The 13,735-nt window shown below is 41.9% G+C and overlaps 1 protein-coding gene across 3 annotated transcripts in view; it reads left to right on the top strand.

Annotated features, from left to right (window-relative positions):
• Positions 1 to 5,661: 5,661 nt before the first annotated feature.
• Positions 5,662 to 13,735, top strand: part of Cbr4 (carbonyl reductase 4) — a 52,510-nt gene continuing 44,436 nt past the window's right edge. For all 3 annotated transcript variants that reach the window (XM_021170934.3, XM_021170933.3, XM_021170932.3), the window contains exons 1-4: positions 5,662 to 5,932; positions 7,876 to 7,996; positions 9,477 to 9,610; positions 12,923 to 13,057. In XM_021170934.3, coding sequence (XP_021026593.1) covers positions 5,791 to 5,932; positions 7,876 to 7,996; positions 9,477 to 9,610; positions 12,923 to 13,057 — 532 coding nt within the window. In that variant the 5' untranslated portion in view covers positions 5,662 to 5,790. The remainder of the gene's footprint in view (positions 5,933 to 7,875; positions 7,997 to 9,476; positions 9,611 to 12,922; positions 13,058 to 13,735) is intronic.

The raw sequence follows: 13,735 nt of genomic DNA, 5'->3' as shown, positions 1-13,735 counted from the left end.
GGAGAAAGGTGGGAGGTTTTGAGAACTGGATGTCACCCCCACATCACATTGATGGTCTTTATGACAGGTGGCACAGCTCTGAAAACATATGCGTTTGTTAAAATCACTCTGCATGGAAAAGGATCACCCCAAATTTTGGTATAAAGTGAACAGAACTGTTCGGAAAGATGGCATTTCTCTGTTTTGTGTAAGACGACAGATGCCAAGAGTATGACCACTTGGTGGTTTGGCCAACAAGTTATCTTTAAATTGGGCCCAACAAATGAATGTCATTTACTAATTTTGCTTTTGTACCAGGATCTCACTTTATAGCCCAGGTGGACTTCTAATTCATTATTCTCCTGCCGCCCCAGCCTCCCTAGTACTGGAATCACAGACATGCCCCAACATTTCTGGCTTGCAATAATAATTCTGAAATATAGCTTTTATATTCTGATTTCTAGGAACAAAAGCATGTGCAACCTGCCCAGCACAATGCTTGCACATGGCTTTAAAGCTTGCTAGAACCCAGCCCAGTCCATTTTCTCTGTAGTCAGTCCCTCTTCCTCATCACTTTGTTCACACAATGACCTAGTCTTGTGTCTGAATGTTGGCATATGTTGAGTTTCCTATGGTATTTGCTTTTAATAGACTATGATGTGCTATAAAGATACCTTATAGTCTCCTTCCCCCTCATAAGGAGCACTGTCCAGAATCAGGTGCTCTTTGGACAGATCCTTGGGGAGAGAATATCACTCAGACCAATTTGTTACACAACAGCCATGCCTGCTCCTCACAGAAATGACTACATGAGCTGCAGCTATGGCTTGGTTCATGCCAGCATGTGAGAGTTCCTGAATTAATTCTCTAGGACTATACATATACACACACACAAAGAAATTACTCCCTGTAAGCAGGTATATTTCCATTGTTTTGTGGCTACTAGGAAACTCAGAGTAACATGTGTATCGCTTTAGTTCTGACTATAATTGTCAGTGCTTATCTCCCTTTGAACTACACCTTCGGCCCTAAAAAGATTTTTACATCACAACTTTATTTGAATCAGATTTTCTTCTGGCCTTGCTTTACTGTCCTGACCTTTGGGAAGAAGGGGCAGTTGAGGCTGCTAGTGGTTTGCTTGTTCTTTACTTTTTCACTTTTTATTTTATAGTACCGGAGATTGAATCTAGGCCCTTGCATGTGATGGCTAGTGCTTCCACTGATCTGTACCTCCATGTGAAAAATGTTTATTTGTTGTGTGTGTGAAGTGTGTGTCTAGGGGTGCCTGTGTCATGGTGTACTTGTGGAGGTCCGAGGACAACCTTGTGGAAGTGGTTCTCTCCTTCCCCCTTTGTGTCGGTTCCAGGGTGGAACCCAGGTTAGCAGGCTTATACAGCAAACACTCTCTGAGTCATCTTGTCTGCCTTCTACCCATCTTTTCTCTTTTAATTTTCATCCAATCTCCATGTGTTAATAAATTGCCTAAGCTATTCTTGAACTCATTCTGTAATCAGGGTAGGCTTTGAACATTCGAACCTCATACCTCAGCTCTCCAAGGACTTTAAGGATTATAGACTTTCATGGCCAAGGTTTGACCACTTTTGCCTTTTAAAATAATTAGCTCTATACCCTAGATAGGGGAATAATACTCTTCCACAACCCATAGGCTAACAAGTAAAAAAAAAAAAAAAAAGACAAAACCAAACAAACAAAAACAGTGTCAAGTGTGAGATATCGCCCCTAAAGTTGTCAATCATGGGGAGCCTAGAGACCCTCAAGACAATGCAGGTGGCTGCCATTACTCATGGTGAAGACCCTACTGCTGAAGACAGCACACACTTTGCCATAGGACTGGGAGACATCAAGCTGGTACTCATCAGGCAGCTTCTTTCCTGTTGCTTAGCTTTCATAGCAGGAAAAGGAGCTAAGAAGACTGCTTGAGGGTAAAAGCATCAGTAGTCTTGATATGAACCTGGAATGCTGCACTAAGAAGTGTCCTGGAAAGAACACGCCCACAAGTGCATAAATGTTATGGATGTAACCAACAATTTTCTTATAGAATTTAAGTCTCCCTATAAGAAAGTAGTCTTTCAACAAACCCAAAAGAAGATAGCCAAACAAACATAATTCCACCTCTAACAACAAAAATATCAGGAAGTCAATCACTTTTCCTTAGTATCTCTTAATATCATTGGGCTCAGTTCTCCCAAAAAGACAAAGACTAACTGACTGGATATATAAACAGGATCCAGCATTTTGCTTCATACATGAAACACACCTCATCAACAAAGACAGACACTACCTCAGAGTAAAAGGTTGGAAAACAATTTTCCAAGCAAATGGTCCCAAGAAATAAGCTGGAGTAGCCATTGTAATATGCAATGAAATCAACTTTCAACCAAAAGTTACCAAAAAAGATAAGGAAGGACACTTGAAAGGGAAAATTCCACCAAGATGAACTATCAATTCTGAACATGTATGCTCCACATGTATGCTCCAAATGCAAGGGTACCCACATTCATAAAAGAAATTTTACCAAAGCTCAAAATAGCACATCTCATACAATAATAGTGGGAGACTTCAACACCCCACTCTCAGCAATGGACATGGAAACAGAAAGTAAACAGAGACACAGTGAAACTAACAGAAGTTATGAACCAAATAGATTTAACAGATATTTATAGAACATTCATCTTAAAGCAAAAGAAAATACCTTCTTCTCAGCACCTCATGGTAGCTTCTCCAAAATTGACCATATAATTGGTCACAAAACAGTCCCCAACAGATACAAGAAGATTGAAATAATCCCATGCACTCTATCTGATCACTGAGGGCTAAGGCTTGTTTTAAATACCAAGAAAAACAACTGAAAGCACACATACACATGGAAGCTGAACAACACTCTACTCAATGATAATTTGGTTAAGGAAGAAATAAAGAAAAAATTTAAGGTTTTTCAGAATTTAATGAAAATGAAGACACATTATACCAAAACTTATGGGACACAGTGGAAGCCATACTAAAGGGAAAACTCATAGCTCTACGTGCCTCCAAAAAGAAACTGGAGAGAGCATACACTAGCAGCTTGACAGCACACCTGAAAGTTCTAGAACAAAGAGAAGCAAATATACTCAAGAGGAGTAGATGACAGGAAACAATCAAACTCAGGGCTGAAATCAACCAAATAGAAACAAACAAACAAACAAACAAACAAAAAAACTATCCAAAGAATCAACAAACCCTGGAGCTGGCTCTTTATGAGAAAATCAACAAGATAGATAAACCCTTAGCCAGACTAACCAGAGGGCACAGAGACAATATCCAAATTAATAAAATCATAAAAGGGAGACATAACAATGAAATAAATCTTAAAATAATTATTCTGTTTGTTGAATATTAAGAGTTGAAAATTTTAAAATCATGTTCTATTAAAAAAAAGAAAAACAAACAGCCAAAAATAAAAAACCGACAAGAAACATACAGAGAAACATACAAGGAAAACTTATAAACCCCAAGTTAGAAACTGTAATATACAAGCAAAAGAGTAGTAAGGTTTTAAAAAATTGTTCAAATGAAGCAAGATGAGACAAAAAAAAAATCCAAATATACCAGTGAGTTTCTTTGGTGTCACCAATTTACTGCTGGGCATGGCCTTACCCTTTAGTGTAGTTTGTATACTCAGTGAAAGTCTGCTGGAGAAAACTAAGTTTTCCTTTGCAAGCAGTTATTAATAGGAGGTAGCTTCTGGGTTAAGGCTGGAAGTCCATGTCCACTTCTCCCTCCTGCTGGGACCCGTGTGGCTTGGACCTGTGTAGGCTCTGTGCATGCTACTACAGTTTCTGAGTTGATATCTGCATCAATCCTGGTGTCTAGAAGACACTTTTTCCTTACTGTCTTTCTTCCCCTCTGGCTCTTACACTTTTTCCACATCTTCGTCATAGATCCCTGAACCCTGAGCAGACGGGTTTGATGAAGACATCCCATTTAGGACATGTAGTGAGTATCCCAACCTCTAACTCTCTGCACATTGTCCAGTTGTGGCTCTGTTAGTTCCCGTTTACTGGAAGAGCAAGCTTCTCCAGTGAGGGCTGAGTATGACATTGACCAATGGAAATAGCGGAATGTCATTTGGAGTCTTTTTATTGCTACATTACTTCATCAGGACAGTGATATTTGTCGTAGGTACTTCCCCTAGGCCCATTTAGTCTCAGGTTTTTGGTCACCAAGTATTGACAGGCATAGCTTCATGGGGTGGGCCTTAAATCCAGTCATGGTTTTTGCATAAACATTGTTTATGTAACCAACAACTACTGCATGGGCGTGTCACATTCAGGGCAAATTGTCGTTGTAGATCTAGGGGTGTTTAGTTGAGTTGGTATTTACCTTTCTTCTCTGACAACCAACATATTTGAAGATTGTCTCCAATACCCAGTGGAACACACACACACACCACTAGCTAGACTTGATGGGTTAAAAATACTTATGGCTTTGTTATATTACAATAAAAACTTCATAAAACATTGGAACATGGGATTTGTAGCAACATAAATCTGGTCATTCATGTTTTGCTTAATAAACTATATAATATTCTCTTTGAGGTTAAAAAAAAAGAAAAAGAAAAACTTTAAAATTAATGTGCAACTTTTCTGGTAGGTCCCCACCCCTCCCCAGTTTAGAAATCAATACTCAGACCTGGCTTTGCCAGCTTGCTGTGCCTTCAGTCCTCACTGGCCTTTTGATTTCTGGTGTTAATACAACTTTGTGATTTAATAAATAATTTAGCCCATTAGTGTTTTATGTGAGTTAGTCCTGCTGCTCCAGAATTCTCCCTACCTCTAACAGGGACTATGGTCTATTTTTTTATTTAGTACACTAATATTCTGTCAAGAAATGTTCTCTTTACACTAGAATGCTAACAAATTATGCCATTTTATTTATCTATTTATTTATTTATTATCTATTTATTTGGGAGGCATGGTTGAGACAGAGTTCTCTGTGTAGCCCTGGCTGTCCTGCAACTCTAGACCAATCTGGTCTTCAACTCAAGAGATTTACCTGCCTCTGCCTCCTTAGTGTTGGGATTAAAAGCATGCACCACCATGCCCAGCTAACTCTTTCTTAAAAAAAAAAAAAAAAAAAAAAAAAAAGCACTCAGGATATCTTATTTAGGAGTATAGGAACCCAATATTGCCAATAATGACCTAAGCTTGCTCTTTAATCTTTAGTCTATTCTGATCAGTCGAAGAGCGTGGAGGCCCATGCCTGTAGATGCCAGCAGCTCTGTGGAGGCCGAGGGAGGAGAATCATAGAGAATCCGAGGCCAGCCTGGGTAACATAGCAGGTCTTTTCCTCAAAAAGAGGAGTACAAGCATTTATTGAATCCCTCTACACAGTGTTCTTTCTTTGTTGCTGTCTTTGAGACAAGATCTCACTCTCTAGACCAGGCTGGCCTTGAACTCTCAATGATCCCTCTGCCTTAACATTCTGAGTGATGGGTGAACAGGCCTGAGCCACCACACACGGCTTGTGCTCTTTGACAGGACATTTACCCTCATAGAACTAACCAGGCTTGGGAATAGGCATCCAGCAGCAGTTACTAAAATGCTCACAAGTGCAAGAGAGTAAGGACTACAAGTCCCAGCATGCAATGCAACCCTCGAAGAGTCTGTGTGCACTGACGTCTAATCCTCGCGCCTGTTTTGTGGCCTGAGTTGTCTGTCGAAAGGAGAGCTTACTGGTTTTGTCAGTAGCTGTGTCTTTTATTACAAGTTCTGAGTCTTAGGGATCCATCTTGCTGGTCCGCGGTCCAAGATGGACAAAGTCTGTGCGGTTTTTGGAGGCTCCCGGGGGATCGGCAGGGCAGTAGCCCAGCTAATGGCCCAGAAGGGTTACCGTCTGGCGATCGTCTCCAGAAACCTGGAAGTGGCCAAAGCCACCGCCGGCGAGCTCGGCGGTAGGTACCGGAAGTGTCCACGCCGTGCGGCCAAGGTGCAAGTCCTTGAGTTCCAGTCCACGGGCCCTAGACTACTGCCCATGTACCCCGGTCTGCGCCCCAGATCGCTCGTGCCCCATGACCAAGCACTCACAGGGGCTCGCCTACTCCAGGCAGATTCTAAGGACCCCTGACAAGTAGCTGTCTTCCCCGCGGCCAGTGCTGAGATTGAGAGCCGCTTTGTTCGGGCCTCTGGGAGGAGAGAATGGACGCGATCATACTGAAAGTAGAGAAGTCAGATACAAATGGCTAGGTTGCATTTTGCTGAGAGCTCTTGCCCTTTGCGAAGGCACCCGACAGTATTTCAAAGAGAAACTCCTGATAAGTCAGGGTTGCTTCTCCAAGCCCATCAATGACTTTAGTAAGTTACTAATTTGTTTTCCCAGGCCCTTTGATTGTATTCCTATTCCAGCCCCCCTCCCCCCCCCCCCTTAACGGACTAGTCATTGCATTGCAAGTTTAAGTCGGAGAAGACAACTTGAAGAATGGAGAAAAATACACGTCACTATCAGGAAAGCATTGGGTATATTGTAGTTCTAAGAGTGTGTCTGGTGCCAACTATATTTCTTTACTTATATGGAAATAGCCTTGATATGTAACTCACACTGGCTTTGAACTTGTGGATCTCGTGTCTCAGCTTCCCAGTTGCTGAGATCTCCTTACTGTGATGTGACAGTGACATCTTTAGTACAGAGTACACTCTGAACCTGCGGTGTGGTATCCAGCTTTCTTGGACATAGGGTCTCACTACGCAGCCTAGGCTTCCCTTGGATCAGGAGCTGGTCTCTGCCTCCTCGGTGCTGGGAACACAGGGGAGCACGTCTGTTCACCTTGGGTGTGAACACGAGCCTCAACACCTAGCCAGTCAGCACTGCTTCCAGTTTGCTAGCTACTCCACCTTGCCCTGTGCTACTAGTTACCTGTTCTTCGGCTCTCCATCATATAGTTGGTTCATCTTGATGTATCCCTATCATAAATTGAGGAGCATATATCTTAACATGGTAGCTTATTAGATAGGGAATATGTTTACTTTGAAGTCAGGGTTGCTTCCTCAAGCCCATCAGTGACTTCGTGCGTTTGGTGCTAGGGATCAGGGAGTTCTACGGAGCTACCTCTTTTGCCCATGCTGGCCACAACCTTACAGTAGTAATCTCCTATCCCAAAGCTGAGACTGCAGGTATACACTACCATGCCCAGATTTAATTACAGTTTTAAAAATCACACTTATTTATTTGGTTGGATGGGTACATATATGTCATTGTGCACCTGTGGAACTCAGTCTGTTCTTTCCTTTCATCGTATGGGTCCCAAAGGTTCAACTCAGATTGTTAGGCTTAGTGGAAAGTGCCCTTATCAAGTGAGGGCCATCTTGCTGGCCCTGACCACTTTTGTTTCTAGACTTTCCAAGCTTATTTCTTCTTAAGGGTTTGAGGTGTCACTCAGGATAGTCATGAACTTGTGAGTCCAGCGAGTGCCAACATTATGGGGTAGCCAGGTACCCATAGTTCTTGTGTCTAAATCTCCCACTCAAGAAAACTCCAAAGTTAAAGTTAGGTTTCGATAATGTTTTATTTTATGTACTTGCTGTAAGCTAGCATTTGGCAGGCCGAGGCAAGATGAGCCTGAGTTTTGAAGTCAGTCCAGGCAACACAGTAAAACCTTATCTCAGAGCAAAACAAAAACAAAACACTCATACACAAGAAGGAAAAAGCAAAGCCTCATTATTTCTCCTTCACTTCCATCCACCCTGTCCCTTTCATCGTGTGCTCTGAGGGCAGGAACCCATGACTGGCAGTCGTCGCCCCGCTCAGCACAGGCTTGCTGGAGAGTCTAATGATAAGGCAAATCAATTCGAAATTCAAGTTAAGATTTAGACGTAATTCTGATTTAACTTTGTTTTGTAGGAAACCACTTGGCATTTAGGTGTGATGTTGCCAAAGAACAAGATGTTCAGAGTACATTTCAAGAGATGGAGAAATATTTAGGTCCAGTAAATTTCTTGGTAAATGCAGCCGGTATCAACAGGTTGGTCAAAGATTGGGGTGAATTTCTGATACCTGTTTTAAAAGATTTTTTTTCTTAATGCGTTGGTGGCTTAGCTTCTTTTCCATTGCTATTATGGAATGTCATGACCCAAAGCTATATATAAAACAGAGTGCTCGATTGAGGTTATGGTTTCAGAGTGTTAGAGCCATGTTGGTGGAGTAAAGCCACGGTGGGTAGCAGCAGCTGGGAACCCATATTATGATTTGCATATAGGAGGCAGAGATAGGGCACAGTGGGAATGGAGCCAGTCTTTGGAAACCTCAAAGCCCACTCCCAGTGACATACCTCCTCCAACAAGGCCACACTCCCTAATCCTTCCCAAACTTGGTCCTAAACTGGGGCTAAGTATTCAAATATATGAGCCTCCGGGGACCATTTTCACTCAGAACACCACATCAGTATGAGACAATATATTAGGCTGTTTTATTTCTAACTGGAAAGGCTTTTTAGAAAATTATCATACATTCTTTTATTTAAAAAATGGTGTGTGTATCTGCATGTTAGTACGTGCAGAGTGTGTGGATTCCCACAGGAGCTAAAGGAGGGCATCAAATCCCCCGGAGTTGGTGATGCAGGTGCTTGTGAGCTCCTTGGAACTGCACTTGCACTCTCTGTAAGATCAGTATGTGTTCTTGATCAGTGAGCCATTTCTTTAGCCTAATTCTTTTATGATGAGATAAATGTCCAATTGGATCAGTCCTAACAACCATCACTGGCATATCACCTAGCATGCCAGAAGACTTCCTTAATCTCTTCTTACAGGAAACCAGTGTTCTGAGTTCCATTGATCATAACAAGCTTAATGGTAATGTATGTAGGATAATAAATGTAATAATAATGAGGATGAGGGGGGGTTGTTTAGGAGAAAATATTTAGATTTACAGCCCCGTTAAAGAAGGCAAAACTGGCAGTAGCTTAAACCATTTGGTTGCTTGCTACTGTGTTTAGCCACTGGCGGTATTTATCAGTCTATCAGAGAGCTGGAGAATCCTGCCTTCCCCATGGCTCCTTTCTGGATTATCAACAGCTATCTTAGTGGTTTTAAAGCCAAGTTCAAAATGGGACTGCCCAGCACTTAGCTAGAAAGCGTAGCTTATACTATATTTTAATCCAGAAAAAATTCTGGTACATATGTTTTGACTTGATTTTTAAAAAAATATTTAGTTCTGCTATTTTAAAATTGTGTTTGTGTGTGTGTGTGTGTGTGTGAGTGCACGTGCGGCGTGCATATGTGTGGAGTTCTGAAGTGGATGTATAATACCCTGAAGCTGGAGTTACAGGTGGCTGTGAGCTGTGAACTCAGTTCTCCTGAAGGAGCACTTGGAGCTTCTTACCTGCTGAGCCAGTCCTCTAGCATCCAGATTTGAGTTTTGATCTGGATGTTAATGTCCAGTCCTCTAGCATCCAGATTTGAGTTTTGATCTGGATGTTAATGATGTGCCCACTTTCTTTTTTGTAGAGACAGTCTTCTAGTAAGAACAAAGACTGAAGACATGGTCTCTCAGCTGCACACTAACCTCCTGGGCTCCATGCTGACCTGTAAAGCTGCCATGAAGACAATGATTCAGCAGGGAGGGTCTATTGTTAATGTGGGTGAGTTCTCACCTCCGGGGGCTGTAGTCATTGCATGTAAACATGGGGCTACTTAATCCACTGATGGACTTGACCGTCAGTGAGGGACTTACTAAGTATTACAAGTGACAGTAGAAGCCACGTGATAAATAGCATCTGTATGGAATGGGAGAGGCCACAGCTGTGCACATCCATCAGACTGTCTGTACAACAATGTCATAATAATTTTATCACCAGTTTCAATTTTCAGGAGAAATCAGGCACCCTCGCCTTTTTTTTTTTTTTTAAATCAAACCTATAATAATTATAAGAGCCAAAAAGGCCAGGTAATATACTGAGAGATTGTGTTTCCTAGAAATGACTGGGAAGCTACAACCATGCTACCTCAACGGTCTGGCTTCCTAAACAAGGCATGGACAATGGCAGTAGACACGCTAAGACAGAAGGGGAACTCACAGGGTCCTAGAGCTATAGGACACTCAGGACTGCTGAGAGCAGGAGAGGCAGCCTCCCCTGGCATGAGCCCAGTCTTACTGTGTCTCCATTGCTATGAACAGACACTGTGACTAGGGCAACTCCTATAAGGGACAACATTTAATTGGGGCTGGCTTACAGGTTTTGAGCTTCAGTCCATTGTCATCATGGTGGGAAACATGGCAGCATCCAGGTAGACATGGTGCTGGAGGAGCTGAGAGTTCTACATCTTGTTCTGAAGGCAAATAGGAGAAGACTGGCAAAGCCCACCCCCACAATGACACACTTCGTCCAACAAGGCCACACCTATTTCAACAAGGACACACTTTCTAATAGTATCGCTCCCTGTGGGCCAAGCATTTAAGCACATGAGACTATGGGGGCCAAACCTATTCAAACCACCACAGGCCCCTAATAAGTTATCCTACTCTAAGTGGTCAGGCCTGATACTGTTACATACACACAATAGTAAACAGACTCAGCAGGTATATTTATGTGTGCATATATATACATATATGTATATATATGTATATACATATGCATATGTCACAATAATAACAAAATGTCTATGAATCTGAGAGTGTGAGAGAGCAAATAGGAGGGTTGGATTGGAGGAGAAGGTGGAAAATGATGTCATTTTATTTCTAAAATTAAGAAGACCAATCTAATTTTTGATATGAAAAAGAAAGCCTGTAACATGGAGTCTAAATAACAATTATTTATGGCAGTCGCACAGATCACTGGTCTGTCTAGTGTCAAAGTTTGAGGAACAGTAAACTTCAGCTTTTCAGAGTGGATGTAAGCAGCCTTTTGTTTGTTGGAACCACAGGGAAGAGGTGTTCTCAGTTCTTGCCTGTTGAGCAGAAAATGCAGAGTAACATGGAGTTTGATTTCCATGTATTATTTGGAAATCGTAGCATACAATCTGACTTTTAGTCTTAAGTGATGAGCAGTACCTTAAAAGTCTGCAAAAGGGGGATGCTGTTCTGTTAAAGGTCCCTCTCAGGAGGAGTTGCTGCCCTGTGGCTCTCTGACACAGTCAGTTCAGGTATTGGTTCTTAAGACCTGTCACACAGACCTGAGACTGCCTGGATATCATAGGACAGATTTAAAATACCTTCATTTTAGGTGAGTTTCAGAAACCTAAAGTTAGTCCCTTAAAATCTTAGACTATTGCTAAGACTGATGCTTTATAATGAGTGAACAACATGCTTACTGGATAGGAAAAAAAGAAAACAAAACAAAACTCTAGATAGGCTGACCTTGTAGATGTGTTGCTACTTCAGCAATCATTACTTTGACCAAATGTGAATGGAGTGTGGCTCGAGTGCTGGTTATGGGAGCTTCCTAATGGATCTTTCTGTCTTTCTTACTCCCACACACCCCCTTTCCCGTCCACTCCTTTCCTTAACATAATGGCCTTTCTTTCTTCCTGTGGTACCCAGTTTTCTTTTTCTCTTAACCAAGGTGCCACATTTAGTAATGTGCTGTGTGATCAATCAGTTCATGGAGGACAGATGCATGGCAGTGGTTCTGTAGGTTATGGTGGTGGGACCCCCACCCTAGACCACCTGCACTATTTTTACTGTTCTTCTTTGTGCTTAGATACACATATGCCATCACTGTTGGCCGATCTTCTGTGCATTCATGTTACATAGGTTTGTAGCATGCTATATATGGCAGAAGAAGTGGCCTATAACTGCTTGTCTTATATAAGCATACTGTGGGATGCTCTCACTATTGTGAACCCACCATACAGTGTATTTCTTGGGGGAAATTACTGTCATCAAGCAATGTTGACTGTACAGTGTAGGTAAACATTTTAACACTGGGCTCCTTGATTATAATATAAAAGTAGAATAATTCTTTTTCTAATGTAATTTCAATTGTGTGTGTGTGTGTATTTCCTGTTCAATTTTTATATAATAAGCACAGGCCAGTGGTGCAGAAAATTACTTCCCTACTTCTGTTTTGCAAGCATGCATTTGCATACAATTGATATTTGAATTATAAATTGTTCTTACATATTTACTAGACAAGTTCATTGAGGAATGCTTAGTTCGAGTACAAGGTACATATAAACAAAATCACACTGTTACCAAGTTTGCATGGTCATTTTTGATTGACAGTCGTTTTAAGTTACTGGATTTGGTCTTCTTTTAGGTGGAGGTGAATACTTATTCCTATCTATGGTAGAATTATAGAGTTAATCAGCCTTTATTTTACACCTTCTGGCTTTACCTTATTTCTGCCTGTGTTTGTTACGTTTCTCTTGCTGTGATAAGACACCATGGCCAAGGCAACTTATAGAAGACAGTTTATTTTGGCTTATGGTCCCTGAGGGATACAAGTCAGTCATGGTGGAAGGCAAACAGCAGGCAAGGTGGCAGAAACAGGAGGCTGAGAGGTGACATCTCAACCACAAGCACAAAGCGGAGAGAGAACTGGAAGTCGGGTGAAGCCATACTCTTAACACACAGTCCCAGCAAAGCTACACCTCCCAGAACTGCCAAGGCAGCAGCTGGGGCCAGGTGTTCAAATGTCTGCGCTAGAGGGACATTTCTCATTCAAGCCACCACACTTTCAGACCCAGCACTCATTGTACCTGACCTTTGCCCACCTTTCAGGTAACAAATCACACAAGCTTCTCTCCCATTCCTGGTGGCTTGACATCATTTTCCTCCAGTTTCTCTTTGCCTGTGTGACTGGGTTACCCCTCAAAGGACCATGGCTAGAGTTACTCAGTTTAACAAACAATGAAAGAAGGCAGGGTTCCCTCCTGATTTGGTGACTGTAAAGGATATGAATCGCCAAATAATGAACTGGTTGGCTTGCACTTGCTTTCTTCTTTTCCTGCAGGGAGTATTATTGGTTTGAAAGGCAACGTGGGCCAGTCTGCGTACAGCGCCACCAAAGGAGGGCTCGTTGGGTTTTCACGATCGCTTGCTAAAGAGGTTGCACGAAAGAAAATCCGAGTGAATGTGGTGGCACCAGGTCAGTGAAAACGCCATACAATAACTGTAGTATCATTTACTGATGTAAAGAAAGGCCACTAGGTTGTCGGTTGATTGGTTAATTGGCAGTCATTAATTGACATTTGGATAGTGTCTCTCTAAAACCATTGTCGAAAGAAATAATGAATTAGTGTCTAAAAAAACTTACTTGTTCCTCTTGTCTTACATAAAAAATCTTTATTTTCAATTTTTTTCACCAATTAAGGAGTAAATTATGTTAAGAAAACCTTGGAGATTACCTTGTGTTTTGAGACAGGGTCTTTACCATGCACTGTAGTACTGGGACTGCTCTACCATGCGTGGCTTATTCCAGCCACAGTGACAACTTAAAAATTGTGACCGAGGGTTTGATGTGATTTACCCAAAACTACCTGGCTGTTTCATGGAAAGCTGGAAAAATACGCTCTGAAAGGGTTCCCCTTTTTTTTGGGGGGGGGGGTGACGAGACAGGGTTTCTCTGTGTAGCTCTGGCTGTCCTGGAACTCACTTTGTAGACCAGGCTGGCCTCGAACTCAGAAATCCACCTGCCTCTGCCTCCCGAGTGCTGGGATTAAAGGCTTGCGCCACCACCGCCCGGCATTGAAGGGTTCCTTTTGAATCATAAGATTGATGTCTTTTTATCCTTTAGTTTCTGATTTATTTATGTATTTTTTTACTT

The sequence above is a fragment of the Mus caroli genome, unplaced genomic scaffold (assembly GCF_978045245.1).
Source record: "Mus caroli unplaced genomic scaffold, Mus_caroli_1 scaffold_10, whole genome shotgun sequence".
Classification (NCBI taxonomy): domain Eukaryota; kingdom Metazoa; phylum Chordata; class Mammalia; order Rodentia; family Muridae; genus Mus; species Mus caroli.
The sequence above is the reverse complement of the archived record's forward strand: the minus strand, read 5'-3'. Positions and strand labels throughout refer to the sequence as shown.